General features: G+C 40.8%; 1 protein-coding gene across 2 annotated transcripts; it reads left to right on the forward strand.

Annotated features, from left to right (window-relative positions):
- The first annotated feature begins 422 nt into the window (after nucleotides 1-422).
- On the forward strand, nucleotides 423-13,364 carry rbm26 (RNA binding motif protein 26). Of its 2 annotated transcripts, none has more exons than XM_031306416.2 (22): nucleotides 423-916; nucleotides 1,146-1,264; nucleotides 1,397-1,515; nucleotides 1,683-1,774; nucleotides 1,860-2,125; nucleotides 2,647-2,922; nucleotides 3,040-3,279; nucleotides 3,786-3,926; nucleotides 4,084-4,224; nucleotides 4,484-4,592; nucleotides 4,728-4,884; nucleotides 5,921-6,112; nucleotides 7,774-7,872; nucleotides 7,984-8,052; nucleotides 8,156-8,251; nucleotides 8,409-8,483; nucleotides 8,953-9,120; nucleotides 9,764-9,868; nucleotides 9,971-10,174; nucleotides 11,245-11,331; nucleotides 11,537-11,650; nucleotides 12,203-13,364. In XM_031306416.2, the coding sequence occupies exons 1-22, from the start codon at nucleotides 858-860 to the stop codon at nucleotides 12,290-12,292; spliced, it is 3,018 nt and encodes a 1,005-aa protein (XP_031162276.1). In that variant the 5' UTR covers nucleotides 423-857; the 3' UTR covers nucleotides 12,293-13,364. The 2 variants fall into 2 exon arrangements, with proteins under 2 accessions (XP_031162276.1, XP_031162275.1); XM_031306415.2 differs by having other exon boundaries at nucleotides 858-916; nucleotides 7,771-7,872; nucleotides 12,203-12,887.

A 13,364-nucleotide genomic window follows, 5' to 3' on the forward strand; every position in this document is an offset into this window, starting at 1 on the left:
TAGCCTATGTGTGCACCTCAAACATGCTTTAGACCAGGTGTACACAGTTTTCTAAAGATGAGTTGAGGGTTTAGGTTGTTAATGATAACACAATTAGTAAAAAAAAAAATGGAAGTCTACACAGCGTTCTGGTCAAAGGTGCATACCGGTATATAAACTTAATTTTAAATTATTTATGAGTGATGAGTTTGACGTTTAAATTTGAGCTGTGATTTTACTTTATCCTCAATTGTGAAGCACTTTGTAAAAAACAACAGCACAAGGAAAGCTCCAAAACAAGTGTATGGTTGTTTCACGATCAATACCACAGAAATAGAAGTTACGGCAGTATCAATGTCAACGCCTGGTAAATACAGACTAATTTTACAGACCGAGTCCAGAGACCATGGATGGTACGCTTATAGGCCATCTCGCGATATTTTGCCAACGAGAACACAGGCGGAAGTAAATAGTCGCCATGGCATGTTAGCTAGTGAGTGGCGATAAAGTGGCAAGTTCAGCGTGGGTGCTCCGTTAAGTTAAACTGATACAATAATTTACAACTTCAGGGTTAGTTGTTTGGACGTTGAGAAATAACAGATTCGCCGAGTTTGCATTTCCATTATAAATACTTAACAAGAGTCAAGGAATCGTGCAGCACGTTTGAGGCCTGGAAATACGCATGCTAGTGCAGCTAAAAGCTCCCTAACGTTAACACGGCTGTTCAGCTAGCTAACGTTTAGCACCACAGCCAAATACCACTGAAGGGGGGTAGTTTCACCAGCTAATGTCGGCTATCATTTTAAAGAGATAAGTAACGTCACCCCAGCTAGCGTTAACTCTGGCCGTGGTGGAGGGAAAGTTCGGCTATATTTAAAATGATCATTGAAAACCTTGATGCCTTGAAAACATGGCTGTCTGAAACCCTCGAGCCTATGTAAGTAACGTTAACGTTAGTTATTAGCGACTGAGCTGTTACCTTAAATCAACTTTAGCCATTCTAGCTCAGTCTGAGTTACACAAGCTACTGTTAGAAACATACACAATACACCGAAATGTAAGGGTGACGTTCATTGCCGATAACGTTGTATTTTATGGGCTATTTGTCATTTATATATTTATTGCTATGTACGTGTGGTTTATGATTTTTATATGCACAATTCCAGCTGTGATGCTGACCCTTCTGCCCTCGCCAAGTATGTTGTTGCTTTGGTGAAGAAAGACAAAAGTGAAAAGGAACTTAAAGCCCTGTGCATAGACCAGTTGGATGTATTTCTCCAGAAAGGTAATTAATCCCCCTGCTTCATGAAAGATGTACTTTGGCAGTCTTATTTCATTTATCACGTCATCCAGCGTGTGTTTATCTGTGTATTAATATACTGTATAATCTTCAATTTGCACAATTAACTTCTTTCAGAGACCCAGCCATTTGTGGATAAGCTGTTTGAAGCCATTAACAACAAAAACTACCTCCCGCAGCCAGAGCAACCATCCTCTCTGATCAAAGTTGAGAAAGACGAGCAGAAAAAAGATGAGGTAATCTTCCTATATTGTCAAGAGTACTGGACAGGGAAACTATTAAAAGTATACTGTTGTTCCATCACATGGCACTATACAATACTAAACATTATGGAGGGCCTCTCAAGTCAGTGGCCATCTTGGATTGAAAATATTTATTTGAAGTTACTTTTTTCTTTGCTTAGACAAACCGGGAAGACGAACGAGAGAAGAAGTTTCCTCGGCGAGTGAATCACAGCCCATCGCAATCAAGCTCACGTTACAGCAGAGATATCAGGTCTGCACAACTGCCTGTTTCAACTTTCTCTTTCAACTTTTTTTTTCTTTCACTGATTACCATGTCTTTTTACCCAAACTTCTAGGAGAGGAGATGATCGTAAGAGAGACGACCGCTCCAGGAAGAGGGAATATGACCGCATTCCACCAAGGAGGGACTCATACCGCGATCGCTACAATCGCAGGAGAGGTCGCAGTTACAGTCGTAGCCGCAGCCGGAGTTGGAGCAAAGATCACATCCGAGACCGCGACAGAGAAAGGGACAGGGACAGGGATAGGGACAGAGATAGGGATCGCGATCGCAGCAGGAGCCGGTCACACAGCAGAACTCGGTCTGGAAGCAGGAGTACAGGTAAGAACCTTATCGATTGATCTAAAATGATCCAAGGCCGCCTACACATGATCACCAGCAGAATCACTTTGTACCACTTTGAACCAATGTTTTTCTGTGGAGAGAGCAATGACGACACTCTTTTACATCTTGCAGTCTGCTCAAAATCCACTCCATTTGAACTGTGATCCCGTTTGTTGCTGACCTTTTTAAAGTCCGCCCTGTCAGATTAGAGTTGACCAAGAAGCTTTTTGAACACAAATCTCTCTTATCTCATGGTTTCCTGAGACGGATGTGTCTAATTTAGTGTTTGTTTTTTTAGCATTATTTAACTGTTCTTGTTTATGAATTATATATCATTTTATGAATTACAATACAATTGACTTATCAGCATTGAGCATTTGGAACTGATGCATCAACTAAGGATAAAAATACCCTGAAAACAAGTTTTAAAATGTTGTAATGTGCAAGTCTAGTTTCTCACTGGTATATATGCCATTTTGTTTTTACTATAATACATGATCATAATTGCCTATTTGCAGAACAAGATCCTGGTAAATTGAAGTTTGATCATGATCGAGTGGACAGGCCAGAGAGTGGGGATGGCTACACCCCAGCCCTGGTACCCACTGCAACCACTTCACACTTCCCTGTACCAACACTGAGCAGCACCATTACAGTCATCGCCCCCACACTTCATCATAGCAACAACACCACTGAGAGTTGGTCAGACTTCCGCCCTGGGCACCCTGTGGATCGTGGCCTTTTTAATAGGGGACCACCCCCTCAACAGAGGAAGAGATGCCGTGACTATGATGGTAAGAAAAGCTGATTTAAAAATGTTTCCATTAAAGTATGTAGATTAGCTGTTTTCTTTTTCTTTTTTTGAAGTTCTGTATGTTTGATGTTCTACATGATTCTGCCATCTTTTCCAGAAAAGGGCTTTTGCATGAGGGGGGACATGTGTCCTTTTGACCATGGAAGTGACCCAGTTGTAGTGGAGGATGTCAATTTGCCCAATATGCTGCCCTTCCAACCTCCACCAATCCCAGGTGTGGACCCACCACCGCCCCCAGGCCTTCCACCACCACCTCTCATGAACCCCCCACCTGTGAACCTGCGCCCCCCTGTGCCCCCACCGGGCACCCTTCCACCTAGCCTTCCACCTGTTGCAGGTAGGAATTCAGATATTTCTCTGAATTGCTAACTTCCATTCTTCCAAACTTTTTATGTTTAAGTTTATTATAATTATTATAATAAATAATGTAGTTATTATACTTTTTTTTTTTTTAATTCCACATTGGATTAAACATAAAAGCACCGTAGAATGGGTGTGAATAATTACAGATATATGTATAGTTTCTTCAGAATTGCGTTGCTATGCAACAGCTCAGGTCCAAGCCTACATCCGGTCGGCTGTTGCTATTATTGGACAGGAAATAAACCCACATAGAATGCTTGTTTCAAACTGTTACATTTTCTATACAACACAAGGATGTCTGCAAGCTCACCTGAAAAGTATCTTAAAAACAGATGGCAAGAAAATGAGTTACCTACTTGGTGAACAGCTAGAATAATATCCAGTTCAGCACAGGTCAGATTAACAAAATTGGTTGGACTAGTTGGTGTTTTGTCTAAACTTCTCCTTCTATAACTGTTGGTTTAACTCTGTCTGACACAGGTCCTCCTCCTCCGCTTCCTCCTCTGCAACCGTCGGGCATGGATGCTCCTCCCAATTCCATGACCAGCTCTGTTCCCACCATTGTCACCTCTGGCATGCGCTCCTCACTTCCCCAGCCCTCAGTGCCACGCTTCACCTCCGGTAATGGTTGTTTGTCTTACAAATTTATATATATATATATATATATATATATATATATATATATATATATATATATATATATATATATATATATATATATATATATATAAAAATGTCACTGTACCTTTAGCTTAAGTATCTTCTCTCTGCTGACCAGACAACTATGAGACGGATGTGTACAATCCTGAGGCTCCCAGCATCACCAATACCTCCAGGCCGATCTACCGCCATCGGGTCAATGCCCAGAGACCCAACCTCATTGGCCTCACAATGGGTGAGGTGGACCATCCACCGAGAGGTATTGTTCACATGAACTGAACCATTTTTGTTTTGAATAGATTGTCTTAAAACATCCATGTACTTTATATTCTACCATTTGCATGCTTAGTACTTTGGCCAATGTGATGAACTGTTGTTGCTTCACAAACAAGGAGAATACCAGTATTCAGTTCATGCTACTGTATTTGTGTATTGGCTGTCCGTTTAAAAGTCTTGCTCTAGAGTTGTCATCTCTTTTTGAGTGGTGTGCCCTGTAGTCAGTGTTTGTTTCTCACCAGACAAGATCCCAAACAACAGCATGAGGATCGTTATGGAATCTGATTCGAGGAAGAGGCCCCCTGTCTCCCATGATGGAGGCCTCCCCTCCAAGAAACCTTGGTTTGACAAGTAAGATGCCTTTTTCCTGTAGTATAAAAAATAAAAGGCATATGCTGCCTTTAAACCCAGTTAAGCACGTTTTGACAGAGGCATGTTTGATACCACACTCATTGAATTGTTTAACAATGTATCTTCTCTGTCCAGACCCAACTTTAACAACCCCAACCACCAGGGCTACCACAAAAGAGTCCCATTCTCTCCTAACACCAAGCTGCTGGTTCGACAAATTCCCCCCGAGCTCAACAACATCAGCAAACTCAATGAACATTTCAGCAAGTTTGGCACCATTGTTAACCTACAGGTCAGTCCCTATGTGGTGCTATAGATATGAAAATCACAGCTTTGATGGTAGTCAATAAATGATATGTAAAAAAACCAAAATGTAAATAATAATTATTTATAATATAAATAAAAGACTGTATATATAAATATTATATAAATCAATCCTAATGTTGTGTTTATGTTTATATTATTGTTTATTGTGTACTGTCCGAAAATTTGGACAAATTTTATTTAGATCTTTCGAAATTGGGCTATTTAAGCTATCTGATAAATAGAGATGGCCCGATACCATTTTTTTGCTTCCCGATACCGATTCTGATACCTGAACTTGCGTATCGGCCGATACCGAGTACCGATCCGATACCAGTGTGTCAACTGTATGCTACTATCCCTGTATGGATGTGATATTATTTCTATCTTTGTTGTCAGTCTGGCTCAGGTTAAACTCTTTGTGAAACATGAACAATGAATGCCACAGAACTTCTTTTATTTTGCAGTTTGACAGTCAGTTATAACAAAAAGAACATAAATAAACTACTGTAACGTAGATTTTTCTTTAGGGCTTTATTACATGGTATCGGATCGGTGCATAAACTCCAGTACTTCCCGATACCAGCGTTTTAGGCAGTATCGGAGGCAATACCGATACTGGTATCGGTATCGGAACATCTCTACTGATAAACCAGTAATATTTGCAACAGTTGTGGTTTAACCAAATTAGGGTAAAGCCAGTAAAGATTACAGGAGAAACTAAAGGTCAAAAAAAGTTTTTGCAAAGTCTAAAATCAGAGCCACCTAGAAGCATCCTTTTAAAATGAACTACCTACCTTGTTCCAAACACTCTCGTGCACTGGCTTTTGAAGGATAGTTACTGTGACATTTGGGATGGGAAGGGGGAAATCACATCATGAAGTTGCTCTTCTCTTCATTTGATAACATGAAAGCGTTGAGGTAAAGTTAAAAAAAAATCATCCAGTGTTACCTGCAGGTTTTAGAGTATGTATGCACTGCTGTTAATATAACTCTCACATTACCATTTTTATTTCTTTTGACAGGTGGCCTTCCAGAATGACCCAGAGGGGGCACTGATCCAGTTTGCCTCTCCAGACGAGGCCAAGCGGGCTATGCAAAGCACAGAGGCTGTTCTCAACAACCGCTTCATCAGGGTGCACTGGTTTCGGGACGATGGGAGTGATGGACAGGGCCAGTCTCAGTCACAGCAGCAGCCTCAGCCACAGCCAGCCATGGTAAAAGTTTATTTTAAATCTGTCACTCATAACGTGGTTATTATAAAATAATTTGCCTTATCACTGACACAAAATATTGCTAGAATTCACCTGGGTCAATATTTCCAGTAAGATGCACTTGTGAATAACAAGTTGATTTCATGTGATTCTTGAAACAAGGAATATTAATCGAAAATGTATCCACATCGAAATTCTGAAACGGTTATCAACGTATTTTTCCCATGACGATAATTTTAATAATGTATTTCTGTTGATAGGCCTACTTTCTCCTTAAACATTCTACCGCTTGTGCAGGGTCCGAAATTAACACTCGCCAGTCGCCAAATGCGGGGGCGGGCCGACGCGCGCACACACACAAACACTGGCGAAAACACACCCGACACCAGCCACTACCTTCTGTTCACTGATAGCTAGCGTTTAATTCAGGCTAATTAATTAGCTAGTAAGTGGCGATTTTTGGCAGCCAGCCTTCCAGAAGGTTGCACAATGAAATAAAATTTTAACCGATCATTAACCGTTGACCGACAAGCAGGAAACGGAGTCTCAGTTCACCCGTCCGGGAGGCTCTGAACACACTTTCCGCACTCTGTGTCGGCGGACAGTTGTAGGCTTGTACCGGTGTTGATGTTCTGTGCATTGTCGGACACATGCAGCCACTTTCCTGAAACCGCTTGCGGGACTGACACAAGTCCACAGCGGCCCGCGGCGTGCATGTCCGAGCCTGTCTCCAGCACCTCCACCTGCAGGTTGTCAGCTGTGTGTCTGCCTGGTATACTCTCGGACGGTCCTCGTCAATAAAGTTTCATGAGTCACGTAGCTCTCCACAAGCAGAACAAAAGAGGAGCTTAAAACGCAACTTGCTGGTTCAAAGTTAGGGCTAACAAGTTAATTAGCAGTTAAGAAATAGATTGTATAGCCTATTTACATTTTTATCATGCAAAAGACATTTTTTAAAACTTTATATCCTTAATTTATTGGTATTGAGGTAAAATGTGCATTTAAGCCCCAATTCGAGATGTTTTTGACAAAAAATAGAATTTTGAGAGACTAAAATAGTTTTTTAAGCAAACGTGTTGCAGTTTTAACAGATTTGTGTAATGAACCTGACATTGCTGAGTTTACTGGGGTATTGTACCTCTGCTAGTGGATAATGTAAATAACATCATTCAATATCTTAACACCACCAGTTCATAGGGCCCTATTTCACACAGGTGAAAAGACGCATAGTGGTGGGTCTTGGGCACACGGACTACGTGGGCATCTCCAAGCACACCAGTTATTTTGGTTCATGTAGGTGCAGCAGTGCAAAATGCAAATGGACTGGGTGAAATTGAATATAAATTAGAGAGTTTGGTGATTGGTAAATACAGTCATGACAACAATAGCTCAACAAATGAAAAGAGGCTTTTCCAGGACAACATATTGTTGTCTGTTGATGGAACGCATCAAGTCAATGCTATTTCAGTTTTAATTCTGATGAATCCCCTGCAATAAATGGTCATATCATAAAATGTGACACAGCAGCGTTTGCACTGTTGTGCATTTCAACAATAAAACATGAAACACACAGAAAGTTGGAAAAGAGGGAAAGACCAACAGGATTGGTGAGCCGCTGTTTTTATCGAGACAATGTGATGAACATCTCCTTTATCATTCAGCAGCCCTCAGCCACCTCTCCTAAGCAGTCTGTCAAAGATCGCCTCGGACCCCTGCTCACTGCAAACTCAGAGCCCTCACAAGATTCCAGCGTAGCCTCTCAGGTGTGTGTGGGTGGTGGTCTTGAGAATGTTCTTTTTTTTTTTTTTTGCATATGGCTGTCAAAATCTGCAGAAGAAGTGCAAATTTTGTATTTTTTCCCCCCATTGGAGCAGAATTCCTCTAAGGTGTCGGTAAAGGACCGTTTAGGTTTTGCTGCCAAACCAGCAGCTCCTGTTGAAAAAGTAAGTGTTCTCACTGTTCAGAGTTACTGTTGTTCTTTTTGAATTTCTAACCTATTTTAAATCGTGTAAATGTTATGCGCGGCCTTTTTTTCTCCCTTTTCAGGTGTTTTCGTCCTTGGGCCTCACAAAGACGGTTTACAATCCTGCTGCCCTGAAGGCAGCCCAGAAAACCTCAGTGGAAGCCCTGAAGAAGAAACAGGTGAGAAGAGAAATGGAGGGAATGGTGGGAAGTAGGCGAGTGGAGAGATTCAGAAGCAAGGCCCCAATAGGAGAATGAAATGGGAAGCAAGCAACTTGGATTCTCATACTGAAAACATAACACAGTACCTAATAATTTTGCACAACTCCTTTCACAGGAAGCTCTAAGACTACAGCAGGATGTAAGGAAGAAGAAGCAGGAAATATTGGAGAAGCACATTGAGACACAGAAGGTAAAATAATCTGAACTAGGGGTCTATTTCTTGTACATTCAAGTGTCCCGATCACCTCTCTGCATTTATATTCCACAACCTCTCTATACAAAATTTAAATAGAAATGTCAGTGTGTGAGCTGTAAGAGGTCTGACTCTCCATTTAAACAACATAAGGCAACATGAGTCCCCAAGCCCTTGAGTGGACTTTACTTTGGTTTGTTTGTGTAGATTTAACAACAGTGTTTGAGAGCTTTGTGTGAGCTCTGTCAAAGGGTTGAAGATCATGTGTCAACATGCTATCTTGTTTCTGCCTTTTTATCATAAAAACGAAACGACTAAAATGATCCATGTTTTCATCACAATATTAAATCTGACCCTGTTTCCTGCCCTGTGTGACTTGTGGCTGACTGTTTTATAATTCTTTTAAAGCGGCGCAAACAACACTTAAACTTGCAGTTCTCTGTTTTTCTGCTACCATCCCCTGCAGCTCCTGATATCCAAACTTGAGAAGAACAAAGCAATGAAGGCAGAGGATAAAGCCAAGATCATGGAAACGTTGGGCATGTTAACCAAGAGCATCACCAAGCTACAAGAGGAGATAAAGGGAATCTCAGGCAGCAACAACCCACTACGCGCAGCCAAGAGCAAGGCCCAGGTAGTGCTTTCTCCCAGCTAGTGCCATCCATGCAACACACACACACACACACACACACACACACACACACACACACACACACACACACACACACACTATACAAACACACACACTATACAAACACAATACCATACACAGTCCTATATATATATATTTTTAGTAGTTTATTGTTGTTTACTGTTTGTTTACTTTTTTTGTAAAAAATATTTAGCTAAAAGGTTATTGTTATTCTTATACTATATTTTTTCTATACTGTATTTTTTTATACCTCTTTATTTAAAGAGTGTTTCTGTAAGCTGCTAAAATCTGCTGCTGGATATCTAATTTCCTTGCGGGAGTCATCCCAAAAGGATGAATAAAGAGAAGTCCAAGTCTTACACGGTTTTACCTCACTCTTGCTGTATCAATATCTCCTCACCTTGCAAGCAGTAATGCATAAGCTTCCCTGCTTTGAGTTTTAGTTTGTGGAAGGTAACCAGCATTAGGTTTATAGCTCAAGGTTTTTATTTAACCCGCTTTCATTCTGCATTTATGTTCATCTAAAAGTACAAAGTCAAAGGCAACCGGATTTTCGGTCTATCCAGTTCCCTTTGACTTATTAGTTCCTGATCAGTTTCCTGACGTGAGTGGCTAACTTGTTCAGGCACAGAAGGAGCTGCTGGATGCCGAGATGGACCTGTACAAGAAGACCCAGACGGGAGAGGACACCGCTTTGTTGAAGATCAAGTACACCCAGCTGCAAATTGAGGTATTGACTTGATCTTGAAAGAGAAAGCTGTCCCTCAAGCTGTCAGCCAGATATTTGTACTCTGTTTGACTTCTTTCCATCCCCGTTTTTGTTTTTACCCAGGCGGCTAAAAGGGGACTCCTGTCACCAGGACGAGGCCGTGGGGTCCACACTCGGGGCCGCGGTGCTCTCAGGGCCCGGGGAAGGGGCTCCAGAGGACGGGGAAGAGGTGTGTCACTGCATGCATTCGTGGACTATCGACCCCGGGCGATGGAGATTTCTGGTTTCACCGAGGCAGACCATGTAGACCTGCTGCCACACTTTGCTGTAAGTTAGCCTATAACTACATTACTGAGAAAAGGACATTTGATATCCACAATTAAACCAATATGACCTTTTTGAAGGAAGCTGTAGGTGAGAGATCAGAGGACTGTTACTGCTAGCATAAGTATCAGTCTGGAAATAGTCTATATCCACGACGTTCCACTTCCGGGATTGCTTTGGTGCCGCCGGAAATTCCGCTGGATGTCCTTTTCGGCCGGATGTCCGTTACCTTCAGCTTTCTTTGTGAATTCTAAATTCCGCTGGATTTATGAGTACTATGGTCAAGATCTCTGCAGAGTAAATCCAGACAGCTAGCTAGACTGTATGTCCAATTTGAGTTTTCTAAAACAACTTTTGAACGTACACATGTTCCACCAAAACAAGTTCCTTCCCGAGGCTATTTTCCAGCGGCACCGGGGGGCCGTGCAGCGCTTAGCACCGCCCAGGACGACTGTGATTGGTTTCAAAATGCCAATTAACCAGAGCACATTTTTCTCCCATCCCGGAATGCTGTGTGGACTAGCCATACCCTCCTTTGCTGCGCTGTGGAGGAAGGTCTGGCAATGTGAGACTATTCTCTCCTCAACCACCAGAAAAAAAATGGAAGGAATAAACGGATCAAGACACAGGGTGTCAGAAACTCCACGCGACTGTCAGTTATCCAGACGTGCAGGACGCAAGCTTTTGTAAAATGTTTACTGATTAATAGATTATATATATAATTTCAACATAACACTAGACCCGTTGAAAAATGGATAGAAAGAAGCCTAGGCTTGTCAAGTCCTACCCATCTTATCTTCATCTCAGTCCCCCCCCCCCCACCAGTATGTTTTGAGTATAAACACTGCCACTACTGCTTATAGTAACAGCTATGATACTATTCTCAAATTAAATGTAACAGTGGGAATGAGGCAAAGAAGCTGCAATATTAAAAGCAACTTGTAGATTAAAAAAACTTAACTTATCACATAAAATGTGTTTTGGTAGTTGAAAAAGAAACTGCACAATAATTGGAATTGCACAGAAATAAGTTTGTAAGGTGACCAAAATGTTGTGTGTTCACAATTTTTAAGCAATTTGGAGAGATTGAAGATTGCCAGATTGATGAAAACAACCTGTCTGCAGTCATCACTTACAAGACAAGAGCGGAGGCAGAACAGGTGAGTCAACTACCAGCCATGTGCACGCAAATATTCTTGAGTTTCTTAAGAATCCAACATTAAAAGGTATTTTCCATTTGGACTCTGGTATTTTGCACTTTGCTTTAGCTGAGTACCAAAATCTGCCACCTTTTTACACTTCATGATCTCTTTCTCCTCTAATCAAGTTTTCCCGTTCTGCTCTCTGGGTTTTCCCCACCTGTAGGCGGCTCTTCATGGAGTGAGGTTTAACAACCAGACTTTACGCCTGGCCTGGCATAAGGCCGCCACGACTCTCAGTACTGCGGATGCTGATGAGGCAGAACCAGAGGAGGATGAGGTTGGTGGAGATTTTTCACTGTGCATATAATTTATGTTTCTCTTTAAAGCATTTATGGTAGCTGATCGAGACTGTTAATTCTGTGCTTGGGGCTATAAAGGTGATGCATCTTAAGGAGAGGGATCAGGCAGGATCCATCCTATTTCTTTCAGTGCTAATATTGATCCTAGAATCAAAATAATAATCGAAATAATCACTTTCATGAAGATATTTTGACGGTCTTTGTTCAGATACCATGTGAGGAAAGCTTATTAAACTTGATTGTTGTTGTGTTACATTTTGAGAACACAAGAGGGAGCCATTACACATTACAGCGAGGATTGCCTTTATGTGGCTTTTGCAAGGCCACTTATACTTTCATTAAGCAGCTGTTGCATGATACTCTTGAGCTGAGAATTTAGTCCCTCTCGAGACCTTTTAAATAAATGCTGCAAGTTGAGTGCAGATGATGCTCAAAATAAAAGCTCTTTCCACCTAAAATTGCCTTTCCTTCACTTTTTAATCATCTATAGAGAACATGAATCTCAAGTTGTTGTTTTTTCCTCCTATCAGTACCCAGAAGAGTCGCTGAGTGACGACGCGTTACTACAGGATGATGATGAGGAAGAAGACGACAACGAGCCTCGCTCCTGGCGCAGATGAAGATCAGTCAGATGCTCATCCCAGGTGGCGCTGGTGTGGAAGACAAATAACAATCCAGCAACTTCATACGATTTCAATGCCTGTTCATGAATCATCAAGGCACATTTTACTTTGGCTAGACTTTTTTTTCCTCCTCACAAATGTGTAATTGGCAGAAGAACCATGTGCGAGTTTAATTAATTTTAATGTGTATACCAGATGCAACAATGGTGAATTTTTTTAATGCTCTTAATGTAGAAATAGTTCTGTATTTTTTGTTATTTCGGTTCACAAAACACAAATGGTTTGTCTGGACATGTGACAGCTGATCACTTAAAGACACCTTTGTTGAACTCTGTTTAAGAATACAAAGCCAGTATTGTAAGTTAACTGAATGACAGACTGTAGCTTTTGCAGAATAGTATTAGGTTGACTGGTTTAAATGCTCATGTGTAAATATTTTATGTCTGGATTTAAATGATTTGTGTGAAAGCTTGGCTTCTCAGTTGTTGGCTTTACTTTGGATTGTACAAAAAATAAAGAATTGAAATGGTCTAAAAACATCCTGCCCAAAAAAAAAAGAGAAAAAAAAAAAAAAAAAAAAGAAACAGAAAATGTGGCAGTGAGAAAAAAAACACTCCTAAAAGAGCTGTAAAAAGACCATTTCAAATAACAAAAAAATCTTCCTCTTCCCCTAAAGAGCAAACTTCCTACAAATTTCCTACTTTTATCAAATCTCACTCTATCCTTTTTTTTTTTTTTTTTTTTTGGATTGTTCCTTTTTTTTGGGATTGGTAAGGTAACCTAATATATTGCACTGATTTCTATGCCAAGGTAAGAACATGACAATCTGATATGTTGAAATTTCTATTAAGCATTGTCTAGCCTAACAAAAATCTGAATAGTTTAACAGAAATATATGATAATACAAATGCAACAATAACAAAGAACATTGTCTTCTTTTTGTTACAGGAGCTGTCTGCAGTATCCAGCTACAACTCGTTCTCCAACATTTAAGAATGTAATGTTATATGTACTGTAACAGTATTTGTCTTTAAATTAAGTGCTGCTGTATTAAAATACTTTTTAATTG

Source organism: Sander lucioperca, chromosome 3, assembly GCF_008315115.2.
Source record: "Sander lucioperca isolate FBNREF2018 chromosome 3, SLUC_FBN_1.2, whole genome shotgun sequence".
Taxonomy (NCBI): Eukaryota; Metazoa; Chordata; class Actinopteri; order Perciformes; family Percidae; genus Sander; species Sander lucioperca.

What these genes read in the sequence shown, in the direction of transcription:
- rbm26 (XM_031306415.2), top strand. Translation starts at nt 858, where the DNA reads ATGATCATTGAAAACCTTGATGCCTTGAAAACATGGCTGTCTGAAACC. An exon ending in ACGAGCAGAAAAAAGATGAG is followed by an intron (nt 1,516 to 1,682) that starts GTAATCTTCCTA and finishes TTCTTTGCTTAG; the next exon opens with ACAAACCGGGAAGACGAACG. An exon ending in AGTGCCACGCTTCACCTCCG is followed by an intron (nt 3,927 to 4,083) that starts GTAATGGTTGTT and finishes TCTGCTGACCAG; the next exon opens with ACAACTATGAGACGGATGTG.